This window comes from Lepidochelys kempii, chromosome 2 (genome assembly GCF_965140265.1).
Source record: "Lepidochelys kempii isolate rLepKem1 chromosome 2, rLepKem1.hap2, whole genome shotgun sequence".
Classification (NCBI taxonomy): Eukaryota; Metazoa; Chordata; order Testudines; family Cheloniidae; genus Lepidochelys; species Lepidochelys kempii.
In genome coordinates, this window is record NC_133257.1 from 179,994,508 (window position 1) to 180,006,557 (window position 12,050).

A 12,050-nucleotide genomic window follows, 5' to 3' on the forward strand; every position below is an offset into this window, starting at 1 on the left:
CACCTGCACACGGAGCTGGGGGTTGTGTAGCAGGGGCTCCGCGAGGAGATCTTCCCCCACAGAGGCCGCCACGGACTTGGTCGCTGTGAACAGTTTCCAGGTCCGGAGGAGGTCCTGGTAGAAGACCGGCAGCCCAGAGAGGTCTTGCGGAAGACCTCTCGGATGGAGATAAAGGAGCTGCCGGTCATATCGGAGCCCCCGGAAGCGGTGCAGGAAGGTGTGCGCCAGTACGCTCCACGCCGGACTACCTGTACCATAAAGGAGCCTCTGCAGGGCCTGGAGGCAGAAGACATGGACCTGAGTGCGGAGACACTTCAGGCCCTGCCCTCCCTCCTCCAGGGGTAGATGGAGAACCGCTGCAGAGACCCAGTGCAGTCCTGACCAGAAGAACTCCAGAATCAACGTCCAAAGGTTGGCCAGGAAATCCGGGGCCGGGACCAGGGTGTTGAGCCAGTGCCAGAGCATGGACAGGACCAGTTGATTAAGCACCAGTGCCCTCCCTCGAAGGGAGAGACACCGGAGTAGTTCTGTCCATTTCTGGAGCCACTCTATCACCCTGCCCTTTAAATCGTGCCAGTTCTCCGGCGGAGAGGGATGTGTGGCAGAAAGGTAAACGCCGAGATAGAGCAGCGGACCCACACTCCACCGGATGGCCTGAAGCCTGGGTGGGAGGGAGCTCGCCTGCCAGCCATCCCCGACCACCAGGCCAGACCCAGCTGACCCAGGTCTACAAGAGAGTGATAGAAGGCAGATATATTAGCCGCAGTAGGTCCCTTTTCCCTGGGTAAGGTAACAGGGAAGGTTCCAGAACAATCAGGAACTTTCTGGAAACAATTAAGGCAGACAGGCTGATTAGAACACCTGCAGCCAATCAAGAAGCTGCTAGAATCAATTAAGGCAGGCTAATCAGGGCACCTGGGTTTAAAAAGGAGCTCACTTCAGTTTGTGGTGCGTGTGTCAGGAGCTGGGAGCAAGAGTCATTAGGAGCTGAGAGTGAGAAGGTGTGCTACTGGAAGACTGAGTAGTACAAGCATTATCAGACACCAGGAGGAAGGTCCTACGGCGAGGATAAAGAAGGTGTTGGGAGGAGACCATGGGGAAGTAGCCCAGGGAGTTGTAGCTGTCGCACAGCTGTTCAGGAGGCACTCTAGATAGCTGCATTTCACAGGGCCCTGGGCTGGAATCCAGAGTAGAGGGCGGGCCCGGGTTCCCCCCAAACCTCCCAACTCCTGATCAGACACAGGAGGAGTTGACTTGGACTGTGGGTTCATGAAAACAGCCAAACTGGGAGCTGCCGTGAATCTCTGAGGCGAGCAAATCTGCCAATAAGCACAAGACCCAAGGTAGAGGAGGAACTTTGTCACAATATGTTTATAGTGAAACCAAGTACAAGTTTATTTGTTATAAGTATAACAAAGCACAGTGATTCAAGTAATAGCAAGTAGAAGTATTAGAAACAAATGGTCACATATCAAATAAAATCGTAACATGTTTTAGAACCCGGACTTAATTAACTAGATACTTTCATGTCTTGTAGAGCAATGCTCACCCAAGGTCCTTCCAGTGTTTTTCAGCCAGGTTGGCTGTGACCCAATTTTCATGAGGCAAAACATGGTGTCAATTTGCCTTCTCAGCAAAGGATCCAGGGTGTTTGCACCCATAAACATATCAGAACAATCCACTGTCCTTATTCACAAACAGGATGCCTATATACTCCTTTCTTGTAGACTTTGCAATCTCTTAATCAACAACTGGCTCAGTATGCAAATGGGTCTACAGTGTGAGGCACACAATACACAATGCCCAAACGGCCATACAGGGAGATAGGCATCTGCTACCCTGTGCCCGAGAGGAACCCGCCCAAGGTATGTCACCTCCTGGTAATCTGCCTTAACACCAGGGCCTTAAGAACACAATTTCCAGTTCAGATACGTAACTCCTCAAATATTATCCATGCACGCATTTTGAAATGATTAGGATTACCATTGGGCTACTGGCTCTCAGCAGAGACCTCACATGCTACCCTTCAGTGATTATTGTGCATATATCTGACCCAAGGGAGCCCTATAAAACCCTATGGAGCCCCAATGCCCTCTGTCAGTTGGCTCCAAGAAGTCCTTGGGTCACACTGGGTAATCTCCAAGCCACACAGGTCACGTGCAGTTACTCCTTAAACTGTGAAAGAGTCTCTCTATATTATAGATTTTCTTATGAATAATTCTGGGCTCAGATTACTGGACTCTAATGGGGAAATGGTGTGATTTCATCCCAAACTTTGTCTGAGACATGCAAACAACTCCATTATATGCTCCTGTAGATATTTAACCCTTCTTAGATAATGGGGACATTTTCTTTAATACAATACAATGAATATGATATACAGTATGTGCTGGATATTTATTACATGTTATTTCTTCCTGCAAATTTTGTGGTAATATGAAAGCCAATACTAACAGTCAGCTGGAAAATTATATCTTGGGTAAAGGAGATGCAGACATTTTTTAACAAAACCAAACCAAACACTTACATTTCCTGGCTGGTTTTCTGTCAGACCATTCCTGTACCATAATTTCATCTCCAGGCCCCCCGATGTAGTACTGATCTTCATAAGTGGAGTTGTTAGGAATATCATAAGGATCCCATGGCTCAGTCAAAGCAATCTTTGAGCACAGCTTTGTGACTTGTTCAATCTGAAACATCACTGCATCTTTATAGAGAAATATATATTCAAAGAATCTGAAACATTTAAAAAAAGAAAACAGTTAACGTTCATGATGTTTTTACAGCTAGTAGCACTCCCTGTAGTTAACATTGCCTGAGACTTCTCTTTATAACACCCTGTTTTTAGTCGCTTATAACTTTGTCAAATTTTAACCATTTTGGCTGAAATTTTCCATATTGGGTATCTGCCTCAGTATGAGGGTTTTATTTATTTTTTTAAAAAGTTTCAGCTGAAGTCCTTCAGCCATTTCTAAGAATGAGATGAGGGGAAAATATGTTTTGCCCTGGTTACATTTTTTAAACAACATTTTAGTTTAGAAGCCCTAGCACCTGCCAGTTTTGTGGAGCAAGGGCTTGACATTTGGCAGGAGGATGGCCTTTGTGTCAGGGTTATATCATTTGTGTCCCTGTGAAAGTCTGTCCAAATTTGGGCAAGATATAAGCCTTTGAAAAATTTCAGTTTTCATACACTCAACTTGTTTGAGTTTAGTGGTTAAATTCTCTGAAGATTCTGTCCTCAGTGAGCATGCTTAGTCTCCTCACAGGTCTTACCATGTGAACTGAGGCACAGGGAATTGAGGCTCAGGGCAATTAAAGCCAAAATTTTCAAAACGTCCTCTAATTTTGGATGCCCAATTTGAGACACATAGTGAACAGTTTTCCAGAGTATTTAGCATGTGTACAGCATATTATATGTTCAAAGCACAGCTCCAGTCAGATTTTTCAGTCCAGTTGCAGTTGTAAGCGCTCAGCACTTCTGCAAATCTGGTGTCAAGTGTAGAAACTGAGCACAAAGTTAATGGCCATCTGTGAACATTTTAATGTAAGTATTTGGCTTAAATGATTAAGCCAGATCACAACTCTGAAGTATAAGAAAAGACAGAATCCAATTCTTCAGGGTGGCATTCAACTTCCTTAACCAGAAAACCATTTCTTCTTTTCCTGGAATCACCTGCCTCATTCACAACCCTTGCAACAAGTGAGGCACGGCTCCTACAAACAAAAGCCTTACTCACTATACAACCTTGATTCATTCTCAGAGTACCATCTATCCCCTGCACTGATGTAGGGGTCCTGTGGAAAAAATAGGTGTGATTATGTAATTAAAGACTCTATCATAATGCATATGGGGAACCTTAATTGTGGCATTTCCTAATTTTTGAGTGCTTGACTTTTCAACCCTGAACATTCTTGTAATGTAATTTTTTTAATGTAATATTACATAAGACCAGGTGGAAGTAAATGCAATTCAAAATGTTATTAATTCACCATATAAAATATATATAGGTAGGAATCACTTCACCCACTGCTCAGGTGAAGTTATTTAAAGGTTAAAACATGAAAAACATTTAACAGTGGTTAAAAGCCATTTAGCAACACTCTCAGCAGCTCAAGAGAGAAAGTGAAGAATAGTGTATCCAAATACAGGGGGAAATGTAGGTAAGTGAAATGTAATTAGACAAACTGGAAGTTGATTAAGACATCCTGATTCTTTCAAAAATTGCCACAGAATCATTACTGGCCTAAAGTAAATTTACATTCTCTTTGTTGAAAGAAAAGTTCACACCATTGTGATAGGGGTCAGGAGAACTATCTGGTATCTGGTCAGTAAAATGCTGAATTTGTGAACACTTAAGCATGTGCATAACTTCTGTTCCACTGAATACAGTGGAACTACTCATGTAAGTACAATTATGCATATGCTTAAGTGTTTTCAGGATCAGGTTTTAAGGGTTTAAATCCAGCTCAGCTTCCTCTTCTGCTTGCATAAGTTCAGCAGTGGCGTCTTGAGATTCAGAGAGAAAGAGAATGCCTTTGGGAAAGCGAGCTGCATACATGCAGCTGAGTCTCATGGCATAGCAATAACTTTTGACCTTGAATTATCATCTGGAAAATTTGCAAATTAACCAAAGATAAAAATGCTGATTTATCTTTTAAAATGATGTGACATACACATTACATCCTGTCTGGTTTTAAAGGATTTCACTTCTCTTTCTTCCTTCAAATCCCTCCTCAAAACCTATTTTCTGTGGAAATTCTTCCTACTTTATTTCCCCTAACAATCATCTCTTCACACCTTCCTTTCCCTGAACTGTTATCCAGTGTTTTGCCTTCTCTGTCTTGTCTCTCATATATTATAAGGTATTTGGGGGAAGGGAATATGTTTTACCCTGTATTTTGTAAATCAAATTATATATTATTTATATTACATAAGAGATATATTCTGCCACCCTTAGTCAAGTGGAGAGTACCTTAGGCTTCAATCCTCCATATGCTTATGCATGTACTCAACCTTAAGCACATGAGTAGCCAGTCTAACTTCAGTGGGACGACCTGCATGTTTAAAGTTAGGCGTGTGTATAGCTATGTTCAGAATTGGAGCCAAACCCTGTAGATACATTTAGTTGACTTTGCTTTCTCAAACATAAATACCTAGCAATGTGTATATTAATAAAACAAAATAAAAAACCCTAACAACACAAGATACTTCACTGTACACACTTCTCACCCTGGGGAGAGGATGAGAAAAACTCATTACAGAGGTTAGTAATGTCGCTTAATGCACAACTGGAGGGCACTCTGATACTAAAATGATGAGCACAGAATAAGACTCTAAATAGAACAAAATAGACTACTATGCCCACAATGAAATCATTGGTGTGCAGAGGTGTGTGTGATAATCTTTGATAATAAAGCAAGTAAACAAGTTTATACTGTAAATAAATATACTCTCCCTAGGTCTTACAAAAAATTCAGACATACCTATTATCCTAATTTTTACAGTGAGGATTGCTTCTGTGTATGTCTATATGCCTCCACACAGTGAACATAAGGTACTCTGCAGTTTTGCCAGACTTTTATTTCATTACACATTATTGAAGGTGAACTGCTAAATTGTTATTTTACAAAAAGAACTGTTTACCAGTCAAAAACAACAACAAAATGTGCATAGACTTAAAAAGGACAACCTGGCATATTTTAAAACAAAAAAATTGAAAACCATTTCCTCTTTTACTTTCCTACCAAGTCCTAAATGTACTCCCTGTAGTTGTTTTAGGTGCTTGAGATGTCACCGGCTTCCTAAGGGGAAGCATGGATTCCTGAAAGTAGGTTTTTGCAGGAGAACGGATTTTTCAAATACTTTGTTTTTTAAAAAGTAAATGTAGTTGGAATCTTTATCTACAATTACTATTATTCTGTTAATAATTTCATTTCTTAAACAGTTTTTTAAAACAACCCCCAAAATCCTTTATACCTCGCCTTCAAATATAATTTATAAAGGAGCTACTTGGTCCAGTTTCTATCTTTCTGGTTTAGATTATTTCCATTCCTCTCCCCTACTTTATGCTGTGTACTTAAAGGGACTCTGTTAAAAGCTTTTACAGTCCTTTTTTATATGACTTAAAATTAATAAAATCCTGTACATTAAGGCATGTATATAGTGTTTACTTCTCCTTTTGTGAGCATAATACTCCCTCTCACTTCAGTCAGGCCTTATATTAGCTAATAATGTTTACAAAGCATTTGGAAGGTGAAAGGCAGAATGTTATATATTAGTATTATTATTATTGCTGATGTGTTGTTCAGATGTGAACGATGTCATTTTAAATTGTTGCAAATGAACTTCAAAGTTAATTTTTTTCACCTCCACTAAAATAACTGGAATTGTGGATAATCTACCTCTGTCTTGATGGTATTGTTTAGATTTGTCTAGCTGCATTTTCAAAAAGATCATTGGTGCAATTGGTTTAAAAACATTGTGAAAGCCTTCTTCACAACTAGAAGTGATAGAAATTTCATTTTTTAAAAAACAAGTGTTTCTATTCTGATAAATATAACAAAACCTACAGGTAGCTCTACATCCTTAATTCTTTGGCTTTCTTATGCCCTGTTTGATAATGTATACCACAACTTTCATAGAAATATTGCTTCTTTTTACAAATCACTTTTCTAAACAAAATATTGATCAGTGTATTTCACAAGCCTAGTTCATTAAATGATGATAGCAACAGCTAATCTCTTCATTTTAATTTTAAATAAGAACATTGTAGAGGAGACAAAAAGCTGCTGAGTAGACATTCAGACAGATGATAAATACTTTTTTTCAGGTCAAGAAGACTTCATCTGCTTTTGGAAATCTCTGGCCAACTCATTTCCTAACTGTGAAGCATTCATTTTTATTTTTTTGGGGGGTATACTTCTGGGAACTCCATTCCTCTTTCCCATGATGTTTCAGTAATTTCAGACTTACGTTTTTTTTCTGGTGTATCTGACTTCAACAACAGTAATTACCATATTTGATCTCACATGTTTGGCAAAGATGCAGAATTATAATATATTGTACAAATACGGTATTGTATATATACATGTGGCAGTACATGTAATCTAATGTTGTGTCAATGCAGTACTTTTTAGACTGACCAAAAATGTTCTCAGATTTTACAGGATTTTCTTTTCCAAGGAGCCTGAGCCTTCTGTATCAGGTATCTAATTAACAAGTTATAAACAGAACTTTGACAATACGAGTTTTGAACTGGAAGATATAGGCAGCTTAATCCAGTTAGTTATGAAGTTCAGGTAAAAAGAAAATTTTAAATATAAGAAAAGAATCAAAACCTGAAAAGTCAAAGCTAAATCAACTAAGAGGATTACATATTTCTGTGATTTTACTGAAAAAAAATCATTAAAAAGTTATACAACCTTTTATTCTTTTGATTTTTGTAACATAAATTCGATTAATTACTTTGCCAAAAATGACAGGAAACTACGTTTTTCAGTAAGAAAAGATTTACATCGTTTTCTTTGCTGTTTCTTGTGGGCCAACTGAAGTTCCATAATATAGAGCCTAATCTAGCAAACTTTAATAATCCATTCTAATTTAAGATGTGATTCAGGAAAACACTTGAAACATGTTTAAATTCATTCCTATTTAGGATAGCACTTAAAGCACATGCTTAACTTTAAACACAAGCTTAGAGCCCACTGTCTTGTGTTTCAATGGGATTTAAGCATGTGCTTATGTTCTGTCCTAAATGGGGATGCATTTGAGCAAATCTTTAAGTACTTCCCTGAATTGGGGCCTTTAGTAGTCCCCTTAAAGACAATGGGGTTACTCATAAGAAATGAGATGGAAAATAGTAACAAAAATATTACAATACCTTCATATAAATCAATAGTGTGGCCTCATCTGCAACACTGTGTGTAGTACTGGCCACCCTATCTTTGAGTTTGTACAGCACCTCGCACAACTGGGGCTCCTAGGGCATACAGTGTACAAAAAGAAATAATAAAAGGATATTGCAGAACTAGAGAGGGTTCAAAAAGTTGGGGAAAAGTCTTCTATTGAGAGGGCTGAAAAGACTGGGTGTGAAGGAGCAGAGAGACCTCAGCCGGGCACAGCAGGGATTAAAGAACACCTGTGGGTTCAGCTAGCCCCACCCCATTATACCTGCAGCCAATGCCAAGCCTGGAGGGGGGAGAAAAGAAGGGAGCCTGGCTCAGTCAGGGGCTGACTGGCAAAGAAGCAGGAGCTCTCTGTATGCCTGCCTGAAGGCACAGACCAGCAACCTGCCTGCCAACACAGCCACTGGAGGCAAATAAGTCTTCCCCGGCCAAGGGGAACCTGCAGACAAGCCCCAATTGCGGGAAAACTGGACTAGAGGGGCCACGCCCCAAACTAAAAGGACTTAAATAGGGAGCAGCCCAGGAAAACAGGCCATGTAGCCCTCCTCACAGCTGGGAGGAAGGTCCATCTCCCCTGCTTAGGGGTGAGTTACACGGGACCCTGGGTCAGGACCTGAGGGAGAAGAGTTCAGGTGCCCCTTCAGCCCTCCCTAACCAATGATCTAGCCAGTAGGCTTCATGGCCACTGAAGCCCCTATCACAAACGGTGGAGAGTGTGGGCCTCACCCTAGTCCCTGCTGAAGGAAATTTAAAAAAAAAAAAAAGAGAGACAGTCCCGGGGACAAACACTTGAATGGAGATGGAGCAGCTGCTGAAATGGATGGCAGAGGAAAACACCCAGCATCAACAGCAACAACAACTACTGCAGCAGATGGCCACATAGCAGCAGCAGCTAAATCGCAAATTGGCAGCCCAACAACAGCAACAGCTGGTCCAACAGGTGTCATCCATTTTGCAATCTGCTGCTCCAGCAAAGCTGCCTGCCCCTGCCCCTATCAGGCTTGCCAAAATGGGGCCTGATGATGATCCTGAGGCTTTCTTTGAGACTTTTGAGTGAGTGGCCACAGTAGCCTGGTGGCCCAGAGACCAATGGGCTGCCGTGCTGGCCCCGTATTTAACCAGGGTAACACAGACTGCATCATGTGCTTTAGATCCTACTGCTGTCCAGGACTATGCCCAAGTTAAAGCAGTGATCCTTGACGCCCTAGATATCGCAGAGGAAACCTTTTGGCAATGCTTCCAGGGGGATTGGTACCCACTGGGGGCCCGACCCCGCCTAGTCACCCAGAAGCTGCGCGACTCATGCTGGAGATGGCTCAAACCAGAAGCCAAGACAGGGACACAGGTTGCTGAGGTGGTCCTGCTTGAGCTGTTTGTCCAGATCCTGCCCCCTGGAGGAAGAGAGTGGGTGTTGCGGCATCACCCTGACACCACAACAGATGCCATCCAACTCATGGAGAACTACCTAGCCGGCCAGTCCCCCATAACAGCACCCCCTTTGCATTCAGCTGCAAATAAGAGCCCCATGTCCCTAAAAGATGGACCCACTCATGGACCCCAGATCGTGAGGAACGCCAGCACCCTTCCTCCCTCTCAGAGCTCTGGAGGGCTCAAGGATCTAGAGGTGCCAGAGCTCTCCAATCCAGAGGTCCAGAGTCATTTACCCGCACCCTAGCTTGGGAGACCACAGGTCCACCAGAGGCCTTGCCAGGGCCCTTGTTTGGCCCAGAACTCGGGGAGACCCGTCATGACCCGACCACCTAGGTACCCAAGTAGGAAACCCCATGTGCCACCCAAGTGTTTCACATGTGGCTGTTCTGGGCACTGGTCCAAAGAATGTCCGTACATGAAATGTAGCTTTGGGAAGATCTGGACTCCGTGAGCACGAGCACATGCTGGGGACCCAGCAAAACTGACCATCACACTGTGGGTAAATGGGAAAGAAATGATGGGACTAGTAGATTCAGGGTGTGCCCAGACCCTGGTACAAAGTACAGAGGTGCCTAATCCCAGCCCAACTCAGGGCACCATTATGTTACAGTGCGTGCATGGGGATGTGAGGGCCTACCACCGCACAGAAGTGACTTTAACAGTGGGGAGACGCGAAGAGCCCCTGATGGTCGGGCTGGCCCCAACACTGGCCTACCCAATTATTTTGGGCAGGGACTGGAACTATTTTGGGGAATTGTTAGTGGAACTGCTGGGACCCCCGTTCAACGGTCAAGGGCCCCTACCTCTGGCCACCGGCCGGCCTGAAGCTGCGACCCTTGTGAGGTAGGGGAGATTGCTGACCCTGCTGAAGGGATGTCCCAGTCCTCAGCGTCAACCCAGGCCAACCAGGCCCCCTCCTAGCCAGGAGGGGAGCTCCCCCTATTATCCAGATCAGAGATCCTGACTTGCCTGTCTGACTTTGTGGAGGAGCATCGGGCTGACGATACCCTGAGTCGGGCATACACCCAGGTGGCGGCAGTGAACAGGGAGACTGTCAAACCCCACCAACTGGGATGGTTCCCACACTTTGAGTTTCAAGGTGACAGTCTGTACCACATACATAAATATCAACCAACTGAAGAGATTCAACATAGCTCTTGGTGCCCCGACCTTACTGTAAGGAAATTATGCAACTCGCCCATGCCATACCCGTGGCTGGGCACCTTGGAAGGGAAAAAACGTTAGCCCAGATTTTAGCCCAGTTCCTTTGGCCAGGGGTCTACAGAGACGTGGCAGATTTCTGTGCCTCATGCCCACAGCACCAGCTCCCTGCACCTTGGCCAGCTGAGGGAGCCCCTTTCATCCTTCTTTCACTTGTAAGTGTACCCTTTGAGCAAATTGGAGTAGATATAGTCAGCCCGCTGGAGAAGAGTGCTGCCAGATACCAGTTCATTCTTGTTGTGGTGGACTATGTGAGCTGGTACATCGAAGCAGTGCTGCTACGCTCCATGAATATCAAGGGGATGGCTATGGAACTTATGAACACCTTCACCCGAGTCAGGGTGCCCCGGGAAACCCTGACAGATCAAAGGACAAACTTTGTCTCAGACGATCAAGTAGCTTTGCCAGTTACTTAAAACCAAGACCCTACAAAATGGATGGCCTGGTGGAGTGCTTTAACCAAACCCTAAAAACAATGCTCTGAAGGTTCATCCTGACGGATGTCCGACATTGGGACCAGCTGCTCCTGCCTCTCTTGTTCGCGGTCTGGGAAATACCTCAGTCTTCCACTGGCTTCTCACCGTTCGAGCTTTTGTATGGGATGCAACACCAGGGATTTTAGACCTTGTTTGAGAAATGTGGGAGGAGCAACAGTCATGGTGCAGTATGTTTTAAACCTGCGGGAGAGACTTCAGGCTCTAGGCTTGTCTGCCAGGCAGAACCTCCTACATGTCGAAGATACCCAAGAGGCAGCCTACAATAAACAGGCGCGTCTCCGAGAGTTTCAGCCCGGTGACTGGGTGCTGCTATTGTTGCCCAGTTCGGAGTTGAAGCTCCTGGCCCACTGGCAAGGACCGTATGAGGTGATCCGGTGTGTGGGGTAGGTGAACCAGACAAACGTAAGGTACGACAAATCTACCATGTGAACCTGTTAAAACCATGGAAAGCCCCAGAAGGCTTGCTAATAACACCGTACCCACCAGAACCTGAACTAGGCCCAACAGGCAATGAAGGCTTCAACTCCAGGGATCATTAACATTGGGGACAATCCTACCCCAGAGCAGAAGGGTCAGGCGCAGAAACTGATCACCGCTTTCTCTTCCATTTTCTCGACCCAACCGGGGCGTACTCACCTAATAACTCATCATATTCAGACAGAACCGGGTATTAAGGTAGGAGAAAACCCCCAGCCCCTGCCCCAGAAGCTTAGAGAGGCCATGAAAGACCAACTCAGGTCGATGTTAGCATTGGGGGTGATTGAGGAGTTGTTTAGCGACTAGAAAAGCCCCGTGGTACTGGTCCCTAAGCCCAGTGGAAGCACCCACTTTTGCATAGACTTCCGAAAGGTCAATGCAGTATCGAAGTTCAATGCCTACCCAATGCCACAGGTTGATAAACTGCTTGATCAGCTGGGAAAGGCGGAATAGATTTAACCACTTTAGACTTAACAAAGGCTATTGGCAGATCCCACTCACACCCGAATCCAGGGAAAA

General features: G+C 44.0%; 1 protein-coding gene across 2 annotated transcripts in view; it reads right to left on the reverse strand.

Annotated features, from left to right (window-relative positions):
* Positions 1 to 12,050, reverse strand: part of EPDR1 (ependymin related 1) — a 62,015-nt gene that overhangs the window by 25,126 nt on the left and 24,839 nt on the right. For both annotated transcript variants that reach the window (XM_073332870.1, XM_073332869.1), the window contains exon 2: positions 2,528 to 2,736. In XM_073332870.1, coding sequence (XP_073188971.1) covers positions 2,528 to 2,736 — 209 coding nt within the window. The remainder of the gene's footprint in view (positions 1 to 2,527; positions 2,737 to 12,050) is intronic.